The sequence below is a fragment of the Pinus tabuliformis genome, chromosome 1_2 (assembly GCF_031772625.1).
Source record: "Pinus tabuliformis cultivar Carrire ecotype Pingquan chromosome 1_2, CPIR1, whole genome shotgun sequence".
Taxonomy (NCBI): Eukaryota; Viridiplantae; Streptophyta; class Pinopsida; order Pinales; family Pinaceae; genus Pinus; species Pinus tabuliformis.
Window position 1 is genome coordinate 732,634,346 of NC_142298.1, and position 24,272 is coordinate 732,658,617.

General features: G+C 37.1%; 1 protein-coding gene across 1 annotated transcript; it reads left to right on the forward strand.

Moving 5' to 3' along the window:
* The first annotated feature begins 3,689 nt into the window (after positions 1–3,689).
* Positions 3,690–23,480, forward strand: LOC149207861 (uncharacterized). The gene is made up of 2 exons (XM_089398159.1): positions 3,690–4,400; positions 23,457–23,480. The coding sequence occupies exons 1-2, from the start codon at positions 3,690–3,692 to the stop codon at positions 23,478–23,480; spliced, it is 735 nt and encodes a 244-aa protein (XP_089254285.1).
* Positions 23,481–24,272: the final 792 nt, after the last annotated feature.

Genomic DNA, 24,272 nt, shown 5'->3' on the forward strand with positions numbered 1-24,272 from the left:
GAGTCCTTTCGACACATTGTATGGACGGAATTGTAGCACTCCCATCAGCTGGGCTGATCCAGCGTACTTATTGGACCAGACATGTTGATGAACATGGAGCAGGAAATGCAGGTTATAAAGAAGAATCTAAAGGCAGCATAGGATAGACATAAGAGTTATGCAGATCAACACGAGTGTTCAAAGAGTTTTAGGTTGGGGAGCATGTGTATTTTCACATCAATCCCAAGAAAATCTCTTTGAGGATTGGTTCATGTGCCAAGTTGGCACCACGGTATTGCGGGCCTTTTGATATCCTTGAGAGGATTGGACCAGTGGCATATCGACTTACACTACCTCCAACAGTGAAATTCCATGATTTTTTCCATATTTCATCGCTTAAGAAGTATATAGAGTATGTTAATCATGTTATTGATTGGTTTGTATTGCAAGGGGAGCAAGAATGAGAGTTCCAGTTGGAGTCTCAGTGCATATTGCAACAGAAACATCTCATGCTCAGGAACAGAACCATAGAGAAATTTAAAGTGCAGTGGAAGAACTTTGGGTCTGAAGAAGCTACATGGGAGATGGTAGATCAGATGTGGGCCCTATATCCTTCATTGTTTGCCAATTGAGGCAAAGCAATTTTGGTTTGATGTTGGTTTATGTTTGGCATATGTTTTGCTGATGTTTTGATATTTCTATATGTATATGTATATGTATATTGATGTAAATACCGCCATGAGCTAAGTTATAAAGCTCCAATAAGAAGTATGGGTGTCATTCTATTATGGTTGTTATATTTTCATGTTGTCATGATGTTTTTCTTATGAGCAGGTTCTTCATTGTAAATACTGCAACGAGCTAAGTTATAAAGATCCATAGGCAGTATTTTTGCTTTTCAGTAGTTTTGCTGAGGTCTTGGTGTGGTTTAACATCGAGGACGGTGTTCCCCGAGGGGGAGGGTTCTGTAACAACCCTGATGAAAATTTCATGTAATAAAAATTAATAAAAGAAAAATAAGACCACGGTTAAGGGACACTTATTCCAATCTGAATGTTGGTCAAATATATCCTAGTGGGCATCATTGGATGTGTGTTTTGGCTAAGGCAATTGACAAAGGCTAAGGCAAAGGCATTAAAAGGAAAAAAGACATTTTGACACATTTATTTATGAAAATAAAGGAAATTAGGAGAAAAGTAAGGTGAAAGGTCACAGGTTGCATGTGAGGAGGAAACTGAAGGAAAATAATGGAAAATGAAGAAATTAGAGGCCTCATGCATAAAAAGGCTTATGAGGATCAGTTCATGGCTTTTTTCAAGTTCAATTTTGGAGCTCTCTCATTATTCTCTCTCTCTCACATTTTCTTGGTCACTTAGAGTTTTCTTTGAGCACTCTAGTTTGGAGCAAGGAAAGGGAAAGCAGGGAAAGAAAAGGAAAAGCAAGCAAGGATTAAGGAAGGGAAAGCAATCTCAAGCAACTTCAGCATGAATACTTGTAGGTAACCCTTTGCATGTGTGATTTCCTAGCTGGTTTGGACATGCATGGCTTTGCATGTTGGTGTATGGTTCTCTTGTTATCGGTGGCATGGTCTTGCTAGGTTATGATATTGGATTTCAGCCTAGCCTAGCCTTTTTCTGGATGCCATGCTATGTTGGGATGTTTATTTTAGTTTTAGAACTTTGGAATTGCCAAATGGATTTCGGAATATGGGTCGGAGGTGGGATCAAGGTTCATTCCTAAAGGCCTAGGAATCCCATGACCCATTTTGGCGAGATACATGGTAAAGCTTGAGGGAGCAGTCTCAGTTTAGGCCCTAGTGATCCGGGTTTGGATTGCGATAAATCCTAAGAGACAAGGAGATAGAAAATTCCTCAAGGATAGTGATGGATTTCATATGGCATTCCAAGTTCTATTTGGTTGTGATCGGAGCACCAATTTTGGTGTGATCACGATTTGGTGAGGGTGAAGGTGGTTTAACCTCTCAATTCCCTTGGTTGTGCTTGTATTGTTTATCTATGAGATCCCACATTCATGCTTGGAATATGGCATGAGGGTGACTGGCTGAAAGAGAGATTTGGTTCAGCCATGTCTATGGTCGGGTGGTACGTGGAAGTTTTGAACCTAGTCGGATTTGCCTATGAATAATAAAATCTATGTTCTCTTACTTTTGCATTGATTTATATATGGATTTAATGGCTATCATATCTCTGATATTTATATGGTTTTATGCTGGTTATAAGCATGGTTGAATGATTGGTTCATGTCATGGTTATTTCATATATTTACTTGTAATTGTTAAATGGGTGGATGCAAGACCCAATTGATGATGTAGTAGTTCAATGGAGAAGGAGGTGATCCTTCTGGTTATGTTTCATAAGTTGTTTTATTCATTCATGCTCTGTCTTGTATCCTAGACCTATAGGTTGCATTGATGCCAATTGTTTAACAGAATTTCAGTCTTAGTTGGGGATGCTCGGGCATAGTCCTGAGGGTGATTTTTAATTTATCAACATTGTTATTATGTTTTTAATGAAATCTAGCAGTTACAACAAGTTATGGGCAGAGGCCAGGATTCCAAACTAGAAAAGTGGCTTAAATCTCGGGGTTGCTGGCACAAAACTAGCAATTCTAGTCCACAGTTGCTAGCAGGCAGGCCTGTGAGAGTGATTTTGGGTTGTTGGTCGCTCCCTTACCCATAACATGAGAGCGGCTATGGCCTAAGAGATGCAAAATAGAAGTGGGACCCAGGGACAGGTTGTTTGAGTGGCTGACTTGTCTCCTAAGGGTTTTGTTGATGATGTTGGATGACTGTATGTGATGTTTTGTCGATTCCACTTCCTTAAGGTGACATACGAGGTCGAATCTAATTGTAGTAGCATCTTTCCTCATGTTTACCCTAGTTGGCATGGTTACTTTGGGTAGACCTGGGAGGGTGTATTACACCACCATCTCCTTTAGCAATCGACTTACTAACTATTACACCCATATCACTCACTATTATTTCTATAGATGTTATCGTCACATTGGGTGATATAATTTCTAGTGGAGAGATATATTGGATGCTACATTCTACATAATTATCTAGTAAAGGTATTAACTTCTTTGACTTTAATGGCAAGGGTATTGATCCCTCTATTTTCAGTCAGTAAACTAACTTATAATAGTGGTTGACACATATATACTTGATGATTGTGGTGTATATTTTACATGTATATTTGACCTATGTATTGAATTTAATATTATGGTTCATATATATTATGTTTTTCCATATCATGTTGACATTGATGTTGTTTTATTTATAAAATGTATTATGTGTATGTCAATAATTTATATTATTAATGATTTCTTTGTTTTTCTATTAAATTTGAGATGTATCACTCCATTTGGGATGCCATATTGGACACATTTGAGATATATATATGACATATATATTGATTGTGATAGTATTATGTATTTTCATATGATGTTAATGTTGATGTTGTTTGATTTATAAAATATATTGTATGTGTTAAAAAAAATTCGCGCGCAGGCCTGACCTAGCTGCCATCGCTGCCTCCTGCCTCCTGCAGCCTTGCTGCTTGGCAGCCTCCTGCTATTGGGCTTCCTTGAGCTCGGTCTCGGCCCCTCCCTGATGGTTCTCCTCTTCCTGGGCAGATTCCTGCTCCCTTCCTCTCTCTCGGCAGCCTCCTGCTGCTGAGTTCTCCTCCACCATGCCCCTCTCTGCAGGGGGAGATTCTTCCTCACAGCAAGGAATAGATGAACAAGAAGCAGCCTTTGCTGCTTTAATAGCAGAAAATGGAGCTCCAAAAGCCAGGCCAACTACTAGCAAATTTGTGAAGAAGTTAGCAGACATACCAGAGATCTCTTTACCTCCAACACTACCCAGGAAAGCTGTTATATCTTTAGCTGAACGTGGATTGGTGGGACAATTTACAGGGTTGTGGCCCTCCCCCAGAGCGGTCCAAAAATGGGTGGAGAGAAACTGGAGCGCAAATATACAAGGGAAAATAGCTATAAGGTTCTGTGGAAGGGGATATTTCACTTTCCTATTCGAAACCAAAGAAGATAGGAATCTAATATTCAGAAATGGACCTTACTTTATGGACTCCAGAGGCTTGTATCTGAACAGATGGTCACCAGATTTTGACCCAGAGATGGACATCCCAAGTGTTGTGCCGGTGTGGGTCAGATTGCCACATCTTCCCCTCCACTGTTGGGGCGATGAGTCGATGAAAGCTATCGGAAATGCGGTTGGCAAGTACATAGACAGATGTGAGCCAAAAGATAACATGCACACCTGTGCTAGAATCTGCATGGAAGTAGACCTGGGGAAAGGGCTACCGGAGGCAATAAAAATCAAGGTGGACCAATGGACTCACATCCAGCAGCTAGACTACGAACAAATCCCTTTCAAATGCAAGGTATGCCATGAATACGGTCATTTTGCAAATAGGTGTAGTAAAATAAAAGAAGTAGAGAATTCTGAGAATGTTGAGACACAAGAAGATACTTGGGAACAAGTAAAAAGAAAGAAGCCCCATAATAAACAAGCTGCTCTGAATCCCTCTCAGCCTCTCGAAACCATTGCTTCAGCCTCTATTCCTCCTATCATCATGGACCCTCCAGTAAACCCGACCTCTAATCCATTTGAACTTCTGGGAGAAGACCTGCCATCCCCTCGTTCCCCTACCCAAGTCAATGCATTAGCCATCATCTCATCTCCCACCCGGAGCTTATCCTCCCCCCCACCCACTGTTGATCGAATTCTCACTAGAAACAAAGTCAAAGAAAACACCCATGCATGGGATCAGCCGAAAAAAGTAGGAAGGAAATCCAACAAAGAAATAAGAGACGAGGCAGCAGCAAAGGAAATGGCCATTGGCACCCAACAGCCAATGGACTCCTTCCTCGGCAAACAGAAGGGAAGTGGGGAAAAAATCAGCAAAAGGAAAAGGGCGGAACTCACCATAAATCGAGTAAATAATGATTATGGTCTCTTGGAATAGCAGGGGTCTGGGCTCCACTTTCAAAATCAACGCAGCATGAGACATAATAAAACAGGAACAGCCAGACATTCTTATGATCCAAGAGACCAAAGTCAACAACCAAGAGGTCCAAAAATTGATCAAGACTCAAAAAATTTTGAAGGAACAGCTATGGACTCCATTGGAGCATCAAGCGGTATTTGCACGTTGTGGAACAAATGGAAATGGGAACTTGTCAAACAAAAACTCAATAATTATTGGGTCAGGACAGATCTAAAAAATAAGAATATGAATGAAGAGTATACCTTTATAAATATATACTCTCCAAACCACTACAGAGATAAAGCTCTGTGTTGGGAATCAGTAAAAGAAGAAGCACAAGAAGGTCAAAGAAGAAATCTAGTTATAGGAGGGGATCTAAATTTGATTCGACATATAGATGAGAAGTTGGGAGGCAATTACTTCAGTGATCCCTCAAGAGCAGCCCTGGAAGACCTCATAGAAGTGCACAAACTTCTTGACATTCCTCCAAGCAACGGAAAATTCACCTGGAATAATAAAAGATCGAGAGCACATAATATAAAGGAAAGACTAGATAGAATTTTGATTCAAGAGAATATAGCAGCAACCTTTCCAACCATCAAAAGCAAAATAGTGCATGCTTCAGCCTCTGACCATAAGCCGGTGGTGCTGATCTTGGATAGGTTGGAGAATCTCGGTCCAATTCCTTTTAAATACAACAAACTCTGGGACAGCAAGGAAGATTTTAGCAAGCTAGTAAACGAAAGCTGGGAAATCTCTGTTATAGGCTCCCCCATTTACGTATGGGAAACTAAACTAAAAAATTTAAGATCAGAACTAAAAGCTTGGGCAAGAGGAAACGCTCTCAAGGAAAAAAATAAAAAAATAGAGCTGCAAAAGAAACTTGAAAATTGGAGCAAGGAGAAAGAAAATCAGCAAGATACCGAGCAAGAGTATGCTTTTGAAAAAGAAATCTTCTTGGATCTTTACAAGCAAAACAAGCAAGAGGAGGAGGAAATTAGGCAAAAGTCAAGATGCTTATGGCTAAAAGCGGGGGATAAAAACACCGCTTTTTTCACAACAATTTAAAGATAAGAAGAGTTGGTAACCAAATTGATAAAATTCAAGTGGAAGGACAGGAAATAAAGGAAATGGAGGAAATTAAAAAGGCAGCTCATAATTATTACAAAAACCTCCTCTCAGCAGGGGATCAGCAAGTGGACAGCAAAGAATTCCTTCAGCAAATCAGCAGCAAAATAAATGAATAGCAAAACAGAGAGCTTGAGAAAGAGGTCACAGAGGAGGAAATAAGAGAAGCAATTTGGAGCATGCACTCGAAAAAATCTCCTAGGCTGGATGGGTTCACCATTGCTTTCTACAAGAACCATTGGGCTATAATCAAAAAAGATTTAGTAAGAAAGATAAAAACGCTTTCAAAAAAAATAAAGTGGGAGAAAACACCAAAGCATCCCATTTGGTTCTCATCCTGAAATAACCAAATCCTATCTCTTTTGATAGATATAGGCCAATCTCTCTATGCAATGCGTCTTACAAAATCATCACAAAAATATTGGCAAATAGACTAAAAAAATTATGCCTAGTATCATTTCAGAAAATCAAGGTGGCTTCGTCCCAAAAAGATAGATAACAGACAATGTAATATTAGTTCAGGAAGCCATCCACAGCAGCATCCAAAGAAAGGAAAAGGGCATGGTCATAAAGCTGGACATGGCCAATGCTTTCGACAGAGTAAATCATAATTTCCTCGCTGTCGCTCTTCAAAAGTTCGACATCTCCCCCAAGTTCATAGATATTATTATGGCTTGCATATCCAATCCTTGGATAGCCCCGTTGATCAATGGAAGGCCAAGCAGATATTTTCGAAGCACTAGAGGTTTGAGACAAGGGTGCCCGCTTTCCCCGTTTCTCTACATCTTAATGGCGGAAACGTTGAGTATTCAGCTAGAAAGCCAAAGAGAAAAAAGGAAAATTACAGGCATTAGAATAGCTCGAGGAGTTAAAGAAATAAACCACTCGCTCTTTGTTGACGACACTCTTCTTATTGGGGGAGCCTCTAGTATCATAGCCAGGCAGTTCAAAAAAGTTCTAGATGACTTTCTTGATGTCTCAGGAGGCCTTCTAAATAATAAAAAATGCAGAATCTACACTTGGAATGTGCCAATTAATATAATGCAAAGGATCTCTCAAATTATGGATATCTCGGTTCAGTTAAAATGGTGTCATTTTACTTATCTTGGTTTACCACTGGAAAAAGAAGTGGTTAAGTCTAAGGTTTGGAACAAACAAATTGAAAAAATGAGGGGGAAAATACAAAGTTGGGGGATGACAAGGCTAAATCTAGCAGGCGGAACAATTTTAATTAAATCTCTCCTCTCAACCTTACCAATATATCAGTATGCTTTAATTTTGGCCCCGGCAAGCATACACAAACAAATGGAGCTAATTACTAGAGGTTTTGTTTGGCAAGGAGGAAAACAAGATTCCAAAAAATTCAGTCTTGTTCGATGGGATCAAGTGACTCTCCCATTCGAAAAATGAGGCATATCTATCAGGATTCCAGGTTTGACAAACAAGGACCTTGGTATCAAGCTTGTTTGGTGAATGCTAAATGGGAAGGATCAATGGTGGGGTGAAGCTCTTTCAAGGAAATATCTCAATTGTCAGCGGTCAAAGATGCTTACAGAAATAATTCCAGACCGCCCTTGTACACAAGTCTGGAAACTCATCAAGAAAATTATTCCTCAAATTAGAGACCATATCTCTAAGAACCCGGGGAACGGGAAAGACACCTCTACTTGGAACGACAGATTAATGGGAGCAGCACCCTTGAACCAACACCAAAATTTAAGAGGTCTGAAAGATTGGATGGAAGAGAAAGGCACAACCTCTTTATACTCCATCTCTGACTGGGACCAAAACAGGTGGATTGCTTGGAGAATGCAGTCACTTCCAAATAGACTGAAAAATCAGTGGGAAGATTTGAAGCTTCTTCTTGCAGGAGCTGCCCCCATAAATAAAAGGAGCCAGGACAATTATATATGGGACCCAAGCGGAGGAAATTTTACAGTTAAATCAGGCTACAACTTTCTTCAAAATCACAACAATCACGAAAATTGGAATCTTTGGTCAGTTGTTTGGAAGAATGAATGCCTCCCCAAAATTAAATTTTTCGCCTGGACACTCCTAAAAGGAAAGATCCTTACGGCGGAAAATTTAAGGAAGAAAGGTTTTCATGGCCCCTCTATATGTGTCTTGTGTCAAAAAGAAGAAGAAAGCATTCAACACCTCTTCTTGAACTGCACTATTGCAAAACATTGCTGGAAGCACCTCATCAGTCCTCTTGAAATGAACATTGAGACAATTGAGCAGCTGATAACTTTAAATAAAAATTGGGTCCAAAGCTATCCATATGTTAAGAAAAAAAACTACCATAATTCGAATCTGGAAGTGCCTCCCTTCCACTCTTTGTTGGAAAATATGGTTAGCAAGGAATAAGTGCATATTTAAAGGCCAAAAGCCAAATTCAGGGTCCATTTTAGCCAAAAATTGGGGTCAAATTTCGGAGATGATAAGCGCAAATGGTGTGCCAATCATGGATCAAAACAGTTGGCAGCAAGAAGAAAATGATTGGTATAGCAAAGCCCTCATTAAAGGCTCAGCAAGGATTCAATCTCTAAAGAAGATAGGAGGAAAAACTAGAGATTGGAAGCTTCGTGGAAATGAAAAGGAGATAGAGGATTGGACCAAAAATAAAAGAAAACACATTCTTTTCTTCGATGGAGCTTCAAAGAATAACCCTGGAAGAGCAGGGGCAGGAGGGTTAATTCTTGATCCGAATGGTGAGACAATTGCTACCTATGAATGGGGGCTTGGGACTATGAAAAACAATAGGGCAGAGACCTACAGTTTTCTAATGGGCTCCAGTATCCTCAAAAGACACCAGGTAAAAGATCCAATCATAATTGGAGACTCGGCAATTATAATTGCTGCAATGGAAGCAAGAAGAGACTTTAAAAATCAAGCTATAAATAAAATTAGGCAAAGAATTTTGGACAACTTAAAAATTCTAGGAAATGTTGTTTTTAAACTCGTTCTAAGACATCATAATCAAAATGTCGATTCACTTGCCACCAAGGCATTGGATCGGAGGGCTGGGACAGTGAAGAAAACCAAGATACTTATGAAAAAGCAATCCTATAATTTTCCCCCTCAGGAGGACTGGTACAAGGCTCATAGCATAGCTAAACAAATCAAATCGAAAGAAGCAAAGCATCCACATACGAATAAGCAACAGAAGATTCTCCTGCACATTCCTTCTTTTGCAATGAGGAAAATCCCCATTATGAAGAAAGAGACGCTTCATGATCTGCTTCAGAAAAGAATCCACCTCCAGGATCAGAACATAGCTTATACAAGTCATATCAATCATGATAGTGCACAATCTAATCTGAACAGAAAGTAAGGCAAGCATGGTACTCAGGGGATTACTCTGGAGATAGCAGAGAAGGATCACGAGCCTAGCAATCTCAATCAAGCCTATAAAAAGCAACCCAAGTGCAGGAACCTCCATCACCAAAAACATCATCGCGCCTCTAAAGGGAGAGAGCATCATTTCTCAAGTAAAAAAGAGTGCTCGGGTTTTCAGGCTCAAAAGGGAGGTTTGCTCATAGTGTTTAGCAATCTTTGTAGCAATCTCAATATGCAGGAGCAGAGTAGAGGTAAGCAAGTTGTTGATTTAATTAGGTGGGAAAATCTTTATAGAATTAGTCCTGTTTTGCATGCCGATTTTTCCTACAGACCCACCATTGTGTTAAGAGTCTATAGGTCCCTACTTATAGAGGCTCTGTCTCTCCCCTTTTGGCATCTATCCCTGTCCTCTAAGGCCAATGATATCGACCTCTCTGATCAGAATCATTCCTAGTTGAAAAGAAGCTTGCTTCTCTTTGTGCTCAATCTGTGTGTTCTCCCTGTTCCGACTCCATCCTCTCTTTCCCTTCACAGTTGTGTTCTTGGCCCTTTTCAAAATATCAGAGGAATCTATGTGTCTTTTCACTGGTTGATCCTCCCAGACTTCTATGCCAAAAGGAACAGCAAGCAAAAGGATCAACGACAGAAGGAACAACAATTAAAGCAACAGCAGGTCGAAGGAACAACAGGCCAAAGGAACAGTAGCAGAAGGAACAGCGAGAAGACGTCGAAACAACAGTAGAAGGAACAGCAACCAGAATGAACAACAGTAGAAGGAACAACGCCAGAAGAAACAAAAATCAAAAGGAACAGCAGCAGAAAGAACGACAACCAAAGGAACAACAAGCCGAATGAATATCAAATCGAAGGAACAACAAGCAAAACAAACAACGGAAGAAGGAACAGAAACCAGAAAAAGGAACAGTAGACGAAAGAAAAACAGACCAAAGGAACAGCAGGTCGATGGAACAACAGCAAGGGACAGCAAGCAGAACGAATAATAGCACAAGGAACAGCGAACTTCATGAATAACAAAATGCAAAACATATGGAAAAGGCCACATAATATACTCTCCCAATTTACAAACCATAAATTTCTGTGAATTATGCTATGTAAATTTGTCTTCTTAGCAGGTCAATATGTAAAACAGTACTCTAGAATAGCTAAAAAAACTTCTGAAGTTTTGATACCAAGCACAGAAGAAAAGTCTGCGTGCCTATTTAACCGCTCAAACTATCATATCAGAACAGCGGAATGTAAAAGGAGCTTGCTCCAAAAACTTTTTTGATAATATAACAACTATCCGATCTTGTTAAAAAAAAATGTATTGTATGTGTTAATGAATAGCATTACTAATGATTTCTTTCATTCTTAAATGATGTAAGAACATCTTTCCTCCAAGTCAAAACTCATTTTGACTAGAGCTAAGGGTTTCATTTACCAAGGGAATTGGTTCCCTAAGTTAGATTTAATTATTCATTTAATTGTATTTTCTTATGTTTCCATGAGAAAATGTATATAAATGATTAATATGAAAGATCTTGAGAATATTAAGAGAGTTAGAGAGATTTGAGGGTTAGTCATATCTCATGAGAGGAATATGGATCTAGGTGAGGATTTTGTGGATCTCAACAAAACTTTAGAATTTCTGGGAGAGATTTTGGGATCTAAAACCAATTTTGGTTTAGATCATTTTATATAAATCTATGTAAAATTTTGAAGCAGAATAGAGAGTGTGGTTGGGCAACTCATGCCCATATTGTGAATCAATATTTTTTGTAGATTTGTAAATATTGTGTGTATGTTTTTTGCAAGTACGACTTTTGGGTTTTTGTACTTATTGTATTGGACTGTTGTCTAGATGTTGATAATGGGAAGATTGTTCCCTTAGAGGAAGATGGGAATGTTAATGCAACGTTGGCATCATTAGATTAGATTTATTATGCACAACTCATTAAATTTGAGATGTCATACAATGTTTAACTCTAGTTTATTGTTTTTTTTGCAGTGATCATTTAGTATATAATATCTTGTCTAACCATTTATCAAAGTGGATTCTTTGTTATGCAAGAAGGTATAATAAGTTTTGTTAAACATGTTTACAAACTTGATTAAATTATTCAATCCATAATTACCTAATTTTATTAATATTTTAAATTATATTTTAAATTTATCTTTAATAATTTTACTAATTTTGATCATAAATTTGATAGAAGAATTACTCCTCTAATTTATAAGGTAATAATATCATTCATATTAAATTATGAAAACTATTTTTATTATTAAAAAGTTTTTTATTATAGATAAATTTGATAGAAGAATTACTCCTCTAATTTTATAAGGTAATAATATCATTCATATTAAATTATGAAAACTATTTTTATTATTAAAAAGTTTTTTATTATAGATAAATTTGATAGAAGAATTACTCCTCTAATTTTATAAGGTAATAATATCATTCATATTAAATTATGAAAACTATTTTTATTATTAAAAAGTTTTTTATTATAGATAAATTTGATAGAAGAATTACTCCTCTAATTTTATAAAGTAATAATATCACTCATATTAAATTATGAAAACTATTTTTATTATTAAAAAGTTTTTTATAAAGTCATTCGGAGGGATATGAGTTCCACCATATACATCTAAGGAAAAAAAATTGAACTTTAATGTAAATAATAATAACAAAAAATTACCAATTACCGTATATCAATTCTTTTAAAATCGTTTATTTTCATTCTTCAGTTGTGATAAATAAAAATAAATGTAAAACATATGAAATCAATTTCCATTAAAAATATCAAAATTAGATAGATGACAAACCATGGGATGTAATGTTGCATATTTAAATCTGTGCCAAGGTGATATTGACATTAAACTTATGAATTAAATTAAGCCTTGCAAATAGAGTTGGCACTCTGTGTGGTTCGTCTAGATTAAGGTTGTGATGGACATCATACCATTAATTGAAAGGTTCATTATCTTTGTGATTTTGGTCATATTTCATAACTATGTGAGTGTTATAATTGCATTCGTTATATTTAATAAATATTTTCTCAATGTTAAAGAGATTATTCAATAAATGTGTTCATTAGCTTTGATAAATATGTGGGTGTTTCTCTATGCTAAAGAGTTCTTAAAGTGTGTTGAATTTTTATTGGGATAGTGATACAAACCATCCAAGTTTGGTAAATGGTAGCCATTTTTATTTGTGAAGAAGTGTGTTTGATATTTTATAGTTTAATTTTTTATGTTATAAAAATATTTAACTTAATTTTATGGTCATTGTTACTTTCCTGGGGTTCATTTGATTTAAAGGGTAGGTAATAATATTTGAAAGACTACCACCATATGACCATGGTTAAAGTTACTAGGATTGGGTGACTTGGCTGATGACTATAGTAAGCAAGGTCTTTATAGATAAAACTTTTTTTGTACGTTTCAAGTATGGTTATGAATGGACAATCATTTGTTTAAGTCTCTATCTACCCACTCTGTTTTTTTTAGTAATGATTGAGATTGAACAATCTAGCGAAGTTTGAATGGATCTGTGATAAGGAGGGATAGTGAAGCAAGTTATCATTGTAGGAGGCAGTAGTGTAATTTTTGGATGATCCACTTGAAGACCATCAAATATGGCCCATCCAAGGAATCATCCCAACTATATCCTTGTTATCTCCATCGTGTTCACACCATATGGGATTAAATCCACTGGAATATGAGTATACGGAAATAACCAAATAGAATGCAAAGCATTGTCTAATAATCATAAAAAGGATGGCACATCTTAATCAACTAAATTTATACGATAGGTTGCAAAATGTTTCAAGGGTTATTAATGTGAAGCTCATATTTCAATTAAGAAGTGTATGTGAATTTATTTATTGGATCTTTTGACTTTAAATCAACTTTTAGGTCTAGATGAAACGACATATCCATTACTAGGTCTATTGTAATGTGATTCCTCCACATTTGATCTTCAAATATCTAGAGATACCGTTCTTTAGTAAGGTTCAAAGCAACAGTTGAGTTACATGCCTAGGCTTCATTAGATAAATTCTTAATTATGAATTAATGAGTGGTTCATCCAACTTTGAAACAAGTGGAATAGGGTTACAAAATTTGGAGATGATGAAGAAGAGAAAACATTGTAAATGCATAAAGAAGATGTGGGAACTAGTTAATCTATACCTAGGAGAAAAATGAACTTCAATGAAATATTGGAATTGGTAGAGTTAGCTCTTAATAGCCACTTCCTAGGAAGCGGAATGGACAATGATCCCTTAAAGGAATAAACAAAGGAAATTTTCAAACCAATGGTAGGTTGATCCCTTAAAAGTATAATTTTGGTAAAAGGATGGATGGTTTGGATATTTAAGGGTGAAGTTGAAAAAAAATACTCCAAAAGTGTTGGAAATGGGTTACGCAACATGTGTTGCTTAGAAGTGAGATTTGGACTTTGATGCTTAACAACTCACTTCGAGCTTTTGCTGGTTTGGGTAAGACTTTAGGGGATCCCACTAGTTCTATGGTGAAATGAAGTTTTTATGGAAATTGGGAATGCCCTAGTCTCATGTAATGAGGTTAATAAGTCCTATTATGACTATATATATATGGGGATGGATCAAATTCTTGTTGAAATGGACTTGAAAAATGGTTTGCCAGAGTCTATGGTGATTAGAACGGGATTTGAGACAATTCATCATGCCATCAACTATGAAGGAATCTCTTTCAAATGTTAATGATATCATATTTATGGACACCTAGCAACCAAATGCACATATCTGAACCATAATAAATATTAGGCTTTAAAGAAGTAATAGATACGGAGGAAGAATTATGGGGTGGGGGGGGATAACAACACCATAGGATTGTGGAAACTATTGTGGAAAATATGGCTCCAAGTTGTTCATAGGGACCACCTCCATCCATAACTCAAAATCCCTTAACCATAGACATATAAAGGACCCAACTTTTGTTAGCTTCTATTGACAAAAAGAAGAGAATGAAACTACCAAATCAATATTGTCCACATCGCCTACTAAAAGGGATTCTTTTGATAAATTTATTTTCGAGTGTTGGGGATTGGATGTAGAGAGAAATGTTGGAGAACATTTGAGTGATTTTCATCCTACTCTCCCTAGGATAAAATAAAATAAAAAATAATAATAATAATAATAAAAAAGGGGACCTGAACCCCCTCCTCTCATCATAATAATTATCATAGGTGAAACACCTATAGATAATAACTCTTTAACTAGGAAATTTATAAATCAAAATATGGAACAAGAAAATTTGGAACTTTGAAATTAAACAAATTCCATGGAGGTTTCAAAACATAATAGTATACCAAGAAGCAAATAATCTACAATATTTCTAGGAAAGTAGGGGGCTTTGGAGGTTTTATATGAAAAAGATCAAAAATCTCCACATAGAAGAATAAAATCATATATGCCACTAGCTAAAAGTAAGCAAATTTAGAAATAAATGTGGTAAACAATTGTCTTTTATCAATGTTCTTAGAGAATCCCCAAGGCATAGCTCAATGGGTCAAGTTCTCGTTGCCAAGTACCTCGCCAATCGGGAGGTCACTTGGTCAAATCTCCTCAACTTCCTTGGGGTTAGGCCATGCTAGTTTGGCCAGCAAGTAGATCCCTTCAGGTTGATCTAACTAGATTTTCCCCAAATCAAGGTTCTTAGAGCAAAATACAAAAAGGACTATCATGACCGAATGTCCTTTAAAATATAAAACTAACTTACACTTATGCAACATGTGTGGTCTAGTCAAGAGATATTCCATGAAGGATGTGGAGGCTACATGATGACTACAACTCATTCATGGGCTTAAATTTATGGTGTTGCGAGGTATGAAGTCGTGGAGGGCAGTGGGACAAATCATAAAGGGAGAACACAGTTAGTCTAATGGATTAATCATGAGGGAGGGGCAAGAAAATCCCAATTATATCTCTTGAGTAGTTGCGTTGTAAGAGGGGACACCTCCAATCATATCACTTGTTAACTCTTGGGGGAGTGGGAGGTTTGTGGTCTCACACCTACTGATCCTAATCATGGAGGCATCAAGCAAAAGCTAGATACCCAAACAAAGGGAGGTTCCAGAGAGGCCCACATACTCTCAATACAGCCCCCTGGGTAATTGGCACTCTGTCAAATGGTATATTGTAGCTTTGCAGAGACATTGCATCATTATCTCTATGGGTTCAAAGCATCATCGTCAATTGGTGTAGTGTAGCACTAGGCAGATCACTCACAAGAAATTTTCTTCAACAAGAATTGGATGCAAATAAATACTTGGAAGACCTTAGAATATACTTGGAATTATTCTAGAATGAACTCTTGGCTTACAGAGCCTAATAAGGGAGGGACAATCCTCATACGTCTTGCAGTCTTAGAAGAACTATGATGGTGGGAATGATCTGGATTCTCTGAGTTACCAACATTAACTAAGATCTTTTCTTCTATGATGTATTCTGAATTGCATGGAAAAGAGTATGAAAAACCACATGATCAAAACACTTAAAGAAGAGGAAACATAAATGGGATCATAAGATAATGATCACAACACAATTTGAAAATAGAGTTCGTCGAGTGTGGACTATGTCTCTAGGCCCTGGGTCAAGAGTGGGGAGGTTGCTTCATTAGTCTCTACAAAATATGATGAGTACATGGCAAAATATCTGTCAACACAAGGATGAAACTCTTATCTTGAGTGGCATGTCTCTCCAAAGAGATGTTCTCCTACAAATAACTCTCACTCACAAGACGTTCTCCTTCAACATGATAAAGGAATGATCTCTCACAAAAGTGGCATAAATTGACTCTCACACATAAGTGGCATAAAATGGTCCTCTCACACAAGGTAGCATAAAATGGTCCTCTTGAATCCATTGATCAGATTCAAATCATACTCATCATCATCATAATCATCTCGAAATTTTGAGACCAGTGGTTGTAAACACAACTACTTTATGGTCAAGTGTCAACATGGTCCTCTTTCATCACTTCACCATTTTGGTTTTTGTGCAAAGGCTAAAGAGATGAATTTCTTGTAAAAATTCAAATCTTGTTGTCCAACTGTAGCATATAGAGATCACCATAACCTCCAACGTACATCCATCCTTTTGCCAAAACAAAAACAATCAAAGTGGCCAAATGCATCATTATACCTCCCAATCTGACGATGGCCTGAAAATTGGGTGCTCAAATGCCAAAACAATTTATGCCATCAAGATCCTTTTGAAAAATTGAGAAATTTGACTATAAACATGACCCAATTCTGAAACTTCCAAATCTGGGCCTCCAAAGAATATGAAATATTCCTCATAGATTCTTGTGTCAAGGTTCTACCTCTGGAAAATCGGCTACTTAGATCATAAAACAGATTGCACCATCGTGATCCTTGGGAAATTTGGTTAAAATGAGTATAAAGTTAAACCCATTTCATTATTGTCAATTATGGGCCTCCAAAGAATCTAAATATTCCTCACAACATCAAAAGATTCCCTGTGTCAGGGTTCCACAGGGTCATGGTTCTGCCTCTAGTTCATAGTTCGACAAGTGCGGTTCCGCCATTTCAACGTTCCAATCTATCATTGTTCCAATGTTCTCAGCCTCCATTCCATTGGTCCATCGAATGAAAAGAGCTTGAGTTAATATAGCCTTGGACTGGTGAAAAAATCAAGGAACTGGTCATTGGCCCAACGGACTAGGTATTATGTTTAAGAGTTTGATTTGGAGGGGAGGTCCCAGGGTCAAGCCTGGGGCCCTCACCCTTTTGGGGATTTGTTACAACCGATTCGTATATACCATATATAATACATTACCACCAACCAAATGTCGTTTATATGAATGGTATTTGTTTTAAATAAATGTTTATAACCATATATGGTTATATCTATATGGTAAACCATAATGTATTTTTGTTTTAATATTTTTCTATTTCTTTTATTTTTGTGTCTGTTTTGCAGGGGTAAGGAGCCAATGATAAAGTGTCAGGTGTCGTTGGCTAATTGGCTACTCAGCTACCATGTATGCCTTATGGGTCCCACTTTCTTACTCTATCTTGTAAACTTTCGACTGCAATAAGTTGGTCATACGTACTCATATTTGAGTGTCATTTACGCCACTGGATTTAGAACAACGAGCTCTACAACTTGGACTTAGTTTCGATGAGATTTTATGGCTTTGATTTTTGAGGTTTCCTAGACCCACGTAGATCAGGGAAGGACACTAACAGTCATTTCAATCATACCTTTGGTGATGGACCTAGATGGGATGTGGTCAAGGGATTCGAAAGACTAGCAAGGTGCTTTAAGGGATTTTCCCAAGAGGAGGTGTTATACACGTCAACAGGGAGGATTCACACGCAACTTACGATCACCCCCAACACTTGGGAAGAATAATGGAGGAAACAAAAGGGCTTGGTCTCAGTCATCCACCACTAAATCATCCCTATAAGGAGAGCAACGGAGCCACAATATCATAGCACTCGAGGAGGAGAAATCTATTGTGGTTAGTCACAAATTCAATCTCCTTGGTTGGTTAAAACTTGTCAATTGTCTTAAGAATAGGATGTCCCCAATCTCGATAAGATTCTTGGACAACAACAACATCACGCCACTAGAAAGGGGACAGGCGTGGACGGGATCTGCAGCCTTAACATCATGAAGCAAATGAAGTAACCCTAGCCTCCAAGATAGGGCAGAAGTGGTCGCAACTCGTTATAGATATTAGTTCCCCCAACACATACAGGAAGAACTGCATCATGTGGAACAGGAAGTAGGGGAATAACATGCAACAATCTTGGATACAACAGTTAGAGCATAATAGGAACCTTGGGCCTTAGATCCTGGATAGATGCAAACCTAGAGAAGGTAATACACGCATGTTTTCAATCTCTTTTGGAGAACAAAATTTCTCTTGGGCTGAAACAATGTAAACTATGAAATGGGAACTGTATCGAATACCTGTTTTTTTTAAGTAGCAAAAAAAATTCAATTTTGAAAAGTGTTGATTCATAATACACCCTTTTTTTTGGAGCATATTTTTGACACTTTAAATTTTCTTATGTATCAAGTATGAACATTTTTTTAAATGTTAGTGATTTTCATGTTGATTTTGAAAAGTGTTGATGCAGCATCAACCTCTTTTTTAGAGGGCTTATTTTTGACACTTTAAATTTTTTAATGTATTAAGTGTGGATAATTTTTTTTAAATGTTGGTGATTTTCATGCAGATTTTGAAAAGCATCAACATTTTTTTAAGGCATATTTTTGACACTTTAAATTTTCTTATGTCCTAAGTATGCACAATTTTTTTTAAATGTTGATTATTTAACCATTTTTCAAGTTGTCTTATTCCTCTTCTTATTTTTCGTCCTAAGATGTTTGTTTTTTAAGGGTTTTCCAAACTTGTGTTTTTTGTTTTTCTTTACAATGTTTTTTTATAATGAAATTTTTAATTCTTTTTTTGCAAAGTTTAAAAAAATAATAACATTAATATTTTGAGGTTAGGATTTTTATATATTTATATATCGTTAATTAATACTTCAATACACAAAAAATAATTGTCACTAAAAAATAATAATTTTAAGCACTTGACAAAAAATACACATTTTACATATAGATATAATTAAAAAAATACGTATTTCAAAACTTTTTCGCTAAAAATGACATGTTAAATAAAATATTTTTATGAAAAAATTGAATAAAAAAAGTTGGAAAAAATAACAAACTTTATGAAATTTTTAGAAATTTTATATCCAAAAATGATGACATTTGAATTATTTTTTCCAAAAAAAAAATGATCCGCATAAAATTTTAAGTAAAAATAATTAAAAAAAAATATTTTTTTTGTAAGTCAATCTTCTATTAATTTCGGAGAAAGGAGTACATATAGATGTCGTCAAAATAGGTGGTCTCACCCCGACTGGGTTTGTTGACCAAAAAGTTCACCATATGACAAAAATACAAAAGGGCCTCTAAAGGCAGAAACCAAAACCGATTAGGCCATAGGCACCAGAACACAGCTAAAACAAAAAATACTCCAGAAAGCATACTAGTCACCAGAAGTAATGGATGCAGGTTGTCTGGGGCAGTTCTAGGAGGCAGTGGAGGGCAGAAGTCGCATGAACATGCCCTTCGAAGTGCGCCATCCAGGTCTCCAGCTTTTCAACTTTCTCTGAGAGCAGATTCTGACCTCTCCACACCACAACTACACGCTCCTTGAGTTGACTCTAGAAGTAGTGAAGTCGCTCCAAGGTTGTTGTATGCAGTGCATGTTCTTCTCTTCGGATGCGTTCATCAGCATCCATTTGATTCATTAGATTAACAATGAGGTCTCAGTATCTTGCCCCATAGCACTGGTGGTGGACTTGCCCTTCTTGAGCTTCAGATGCTCCCAGGCCACTTTTCACTCCACCTCAACGTCCACCACCCCGGCTCCTATGTCCGCGACTGTTCTCCACATCCCCCCGACTCATCCCCTGCTTGCCACCTCTCCTAACGCTTGCCCCTCGGCAGACCACCAGCTGTCCTCCGCCTCTACCACCTCGTGACCCGCTGGCACCTCGCTGCGAGCTCCTAGCCGTTTTGCCACCACGGATAGGCGGAGACGAAACCAATGCTCGAGTGGGTGATTCCTCGATAGTAAGAGGACCAGAGGAGGAAGCCTACCATGACGGGGTCTTCATGGCAACCAGCCCAGACGGGGAATTACATAGAGCTTCCAACTCCAAATTGAACCCCACCAGCCCACACTCGCACCAAAGAAAAATTACCCAAAGCATAATCCACTGAATGCCACCATCTTCCGAACTTTCTCCGTGAAAATGGTGTCCTCCGAAGTTAAGCAGATTATTACCAAATTGGAACAGAAATTTAAAGAGCTTCCACCCAGAGAATTTGACAAACCAAACTCGGTAGCAGGCCCTCTTGGTTTTCCGCTGCGGATGAACAAATATGCCATGAGGGTGGGCTGGCTACTGCTGCGCAAAGAACGAAGGTTGGTCCAGCAACTGCCACCACCCAATCCAACTGTTACATTGTCAATTAACCACTAGAGCTAAAGCGGGGACTCTCCATACCTGAATACGTTGAACACACCAAAGAACGCAACTCCACAAGCAATGGAAGCCCCCCTCTTCCCAATACCTGGCACCCTCCCCAACACACAGCCAGAGCTCTCTACCCACAAAATCCAGGTTTACCAGCTCACCATTCCTTTCCAACCACCAGCTCGTCACCTTCCTCCATACGTGAATGCAATCACAGATTCAAATACTCGGGATCACCATTGCTCCGTCGTATTTCACCCTGCCACCCTCAACAACATTCTTAAGAATGCTCGTCGCACACTTAACCACCCACTCCATTGTACCACTCCCCATGGTTATTAATGCCTAAATGGACCGGGAGGCCCATACCCCCCACCTCAAACATTTGGATTTATTCATGTGGTGATGCAACCACGTGTTGCCGGCTCCGCACCCCTATTGAGGAAAAAATAATAATAAAAAGATGAAACATGCAATTAAAAAAAAAATCCTTCAAAATAAAAAATAAAAACATAAAAAATATAATTAAATTTAAAATATATAATATATATATATATATATATATATATATATATATAAACATCTTTTTTAATTAAAAAAAAAGTATATATATTGAAATAAAAACATTAATTTTTTCTTAATTAAAAAAAAACATTAAAAACAAAAAATACGCAGGGCCCACCAACAGCCCCTCAGGTCCCTGGGCAAGGCTAGTCGATTCTTGATTCCCAAAATCAACCAGCCCCGTCCAAGACACCCAAGAGGCCTTGGGTGGGGCCTACATAATTTTTTTTTGAATGTTTTTTTTCTTTTAAATGTATTTTTTTTAATAATTTTTCTTTTAACTTTTACTATTTAAGCAAAAATCTTCTGGAAAAATCACATTGATAACTTAGGGTCGACGTGTTTCAAACCCCTATTGAGGTTCATCATCAAGACAAAGATGGATAGCAAGATCAACAAATCAAATATTTATAGTAGAGATGCAATGATAAAATCCTAACAGACACTAAGATAAATATTATAAAAATAAAATGGAATGTTATATGATTCTAACAAATAATTAAAATAAACAATTTATTATTTAATGAATTAATAATCTATTTATTAAATTATTTTTAATTATCTAATATTTACCGCTAATATTATCTAATTATAACAAGCTATAAAAACAATACTACTTTTTTCATAACTCTTATTTTAATATAATATGAAAATTAAGTTATAATCAATACTAAAATAATAAATAAAAGAGAATTTATGAACAATTTAATTAAAAAATAGATAAATAATAATAAACAAAATAAATAAATAAAAATAAAATATGAAATTAAAATCATAATAATAAACATATAAAAATATGGAGAACTAGATAAACACAAAAAAATAGAAAAGCACAACCACGACAAGGAGAAAGAAACCAAGGAGGGGAGAAAAACAAAAGGGAAGGGACCTAGGAATAAAGGGATGGGACCCACGAACTGTTTCTCTTCCATTCATCATCCCTATTAAGAGTATTAAATCTCTTCTCAATATTGATGGTTTCCCTTAATTTACGGTGATGGATATGATCAACCCTAGCAAGGACCTCAGAATCCTCCAAACATAATTTGTGGTGGTTTGTGCTTTCAACATGTTCAACTAAAGCAGAGGAGCAATTCCTATAGCGTCTAAGGTCAGTTGCATGCTCTTGAATCCTATGATATATGGAACGATCGGTCTCTCCAATGTAGGGGTTCCACAGAAACATGGAATCAAATAAACACCCTTCATGTTTTTAGGATCCACGAGGTCTTTGATGGATCTTAAAGAGCCATGAATGGTTCTTAAGGGTCTAAAGGTGGAAACAACCTTGTGCCTCCTAAGAATCCGAGCAATCTTGTCTATAGTCCCTTGGATAAAGGGAAGTTGGACACTAGAGGCCACTTCAACTGGCTCTTTCTTAGTCCTAGGACCCCAACTAGCTTTTAAAAAACCTCTGATACCTTGGAATCTATTATAACCATTCTTCTTAAAAACACTCAAGAGATGGGTTTTCTAATTCACAATATGATCTTCATCAGAAAACCTTAAAGCCTGAGTTGCTAGTGTGTCATGAACGCCTAGCTTTTTGGATAGATAGTGATGGGATTTTACATGTAAATATTGTTCAATGTGGGTTTTCTTACGAAAGACTTGGTGAGAGAAAAAATCATCATCTTTTTTTGAGATAAGCACATCAAGGAAGGGTAAGCTTCCGTTAACTTCAGATTCCATGGTAAATTTGATGGAACTGGATTGATTGTTGAGATGCTGAAAAAACAAAACTAATGGCTCACGACCATGGGTCCATAATATGGAAGTATCATCAACAAACCTTTTCCATACTTTCGGTTGAAATTGAGCAAAAGTTAAAGATTTAGATTCAAAATCCTCCATGAACAAGTTCGCAACAACAGGAGAGAGGGGAGAGCCCATCGCTACCCCACAGATCTATTCATAGAATTCGCCTTCAAAGCTAAAGAACGTCGAGGTAAGGAAAATATCCACAAGCTTGGTTGTATCAGGGTCAGTAATGCGATTGGTTACTTCAACAACCTCCTTAATAGGGATGTTGGTGTAAAGAGAAACAATATCAAACTTACCATAATATCACTAGGCTCAAATTAAACCTCTTTTAACTCACTCACGAAAGAGAGAGTCCTTAACAAAAGAACTAGACTTACCAACCTAAGGCAACAGTTCATGGATCCCATCATTTTGTTCCTAGGCCTCTTCCCTTTTGTTTTTCTCCCCTCCTTGGTTTCCTTCTCTTGTCCTGGTTATATTTTTCTAAAATTTATTTTCTATGTTTATCTAGTTCTCCATATTTTATATGTTTATTATTATGATTTTAAATTTTTTTTTTTTAATTTTTTTTTTTTTTACAGAAACGGTTATGGGGCTTTCATTGACTAATTGGCAAAATGCCATAGATTTGGTTACAAAAGCTGAGACTGGTTTCTTGGAATCTCTCCAACCAGTTGAGCATGCCACACTCACTTGTGAATCACATTTTTTTACAATTTTTCACTTGGCCTTTTCCAGCTGATTTCCAAAGCTTATGGATACAAACGAACTGCTTTAGCAAAAGACAGTAGAACATAGCGGATTTTTAAGGGATTGGGTCCCATGAGACTTCACTGTCTCTGAGGATAGTTCCAGCATCTAACTGGGCTGCCTTATTTGCTTCTACATCTGCTTCTTTGTTGTTGGTTCTCAGGATATGGAAAAATTCCAGTCTCAGGAATTTGATCATGCCTTTAATTCTTGAGATTGTCCTTGCCAGTCGAAGATCTACTAGATTTGTTTTGGTCACCATAGCATTGATAATGACTTGTGAATCTCCCAAGACAGTTGCTTCTGTGAGTCCCAGAGCCTTAAGCATTTTGATCCCTTGGAACAGCGCCATGAATTCAGCTTGGATGCTTGTGGTGTGGCCTAGACCCCATGCAAACCTGTGGGTGGAAGAATCTTTTGGATTTATAACCATGCCTCCTGCTCCAGCTCTTCCTGGATTTCCCTTAGCTGCCCCATTAAAGAACAGGGAGGGAAGAGCTTGTTTGGATAACTGTTGGGATTCATAAATGTCATATTTTCATCCACCTTTTTCTTCACTATTCCTTACATTTCATCATCCCATTAACCTTTTATCATATCATTTTCATACACACATTTGGGTTTCACCTTCTTATTTTCCATTTTAT

What these genes read in the sequence shown, in the direction of transcription:
- LOC149207861 (XM_089398159.1), top strand. Translation starts at nt 3,690, where the DNA reads ATGCCCCTCTCTGCAGGGGGAGATTCTTCCTCACAGCAAGGAATAGAT. An exon ending in AAATCCCTTTCAAATGCAAG is followed by an intron (nt 4,401 to 23,456) that starts GTATGCCATGAA and finishes TTTTTTTTACAG; the next exon opens with AAACGGTTATGGGGCTTTCA.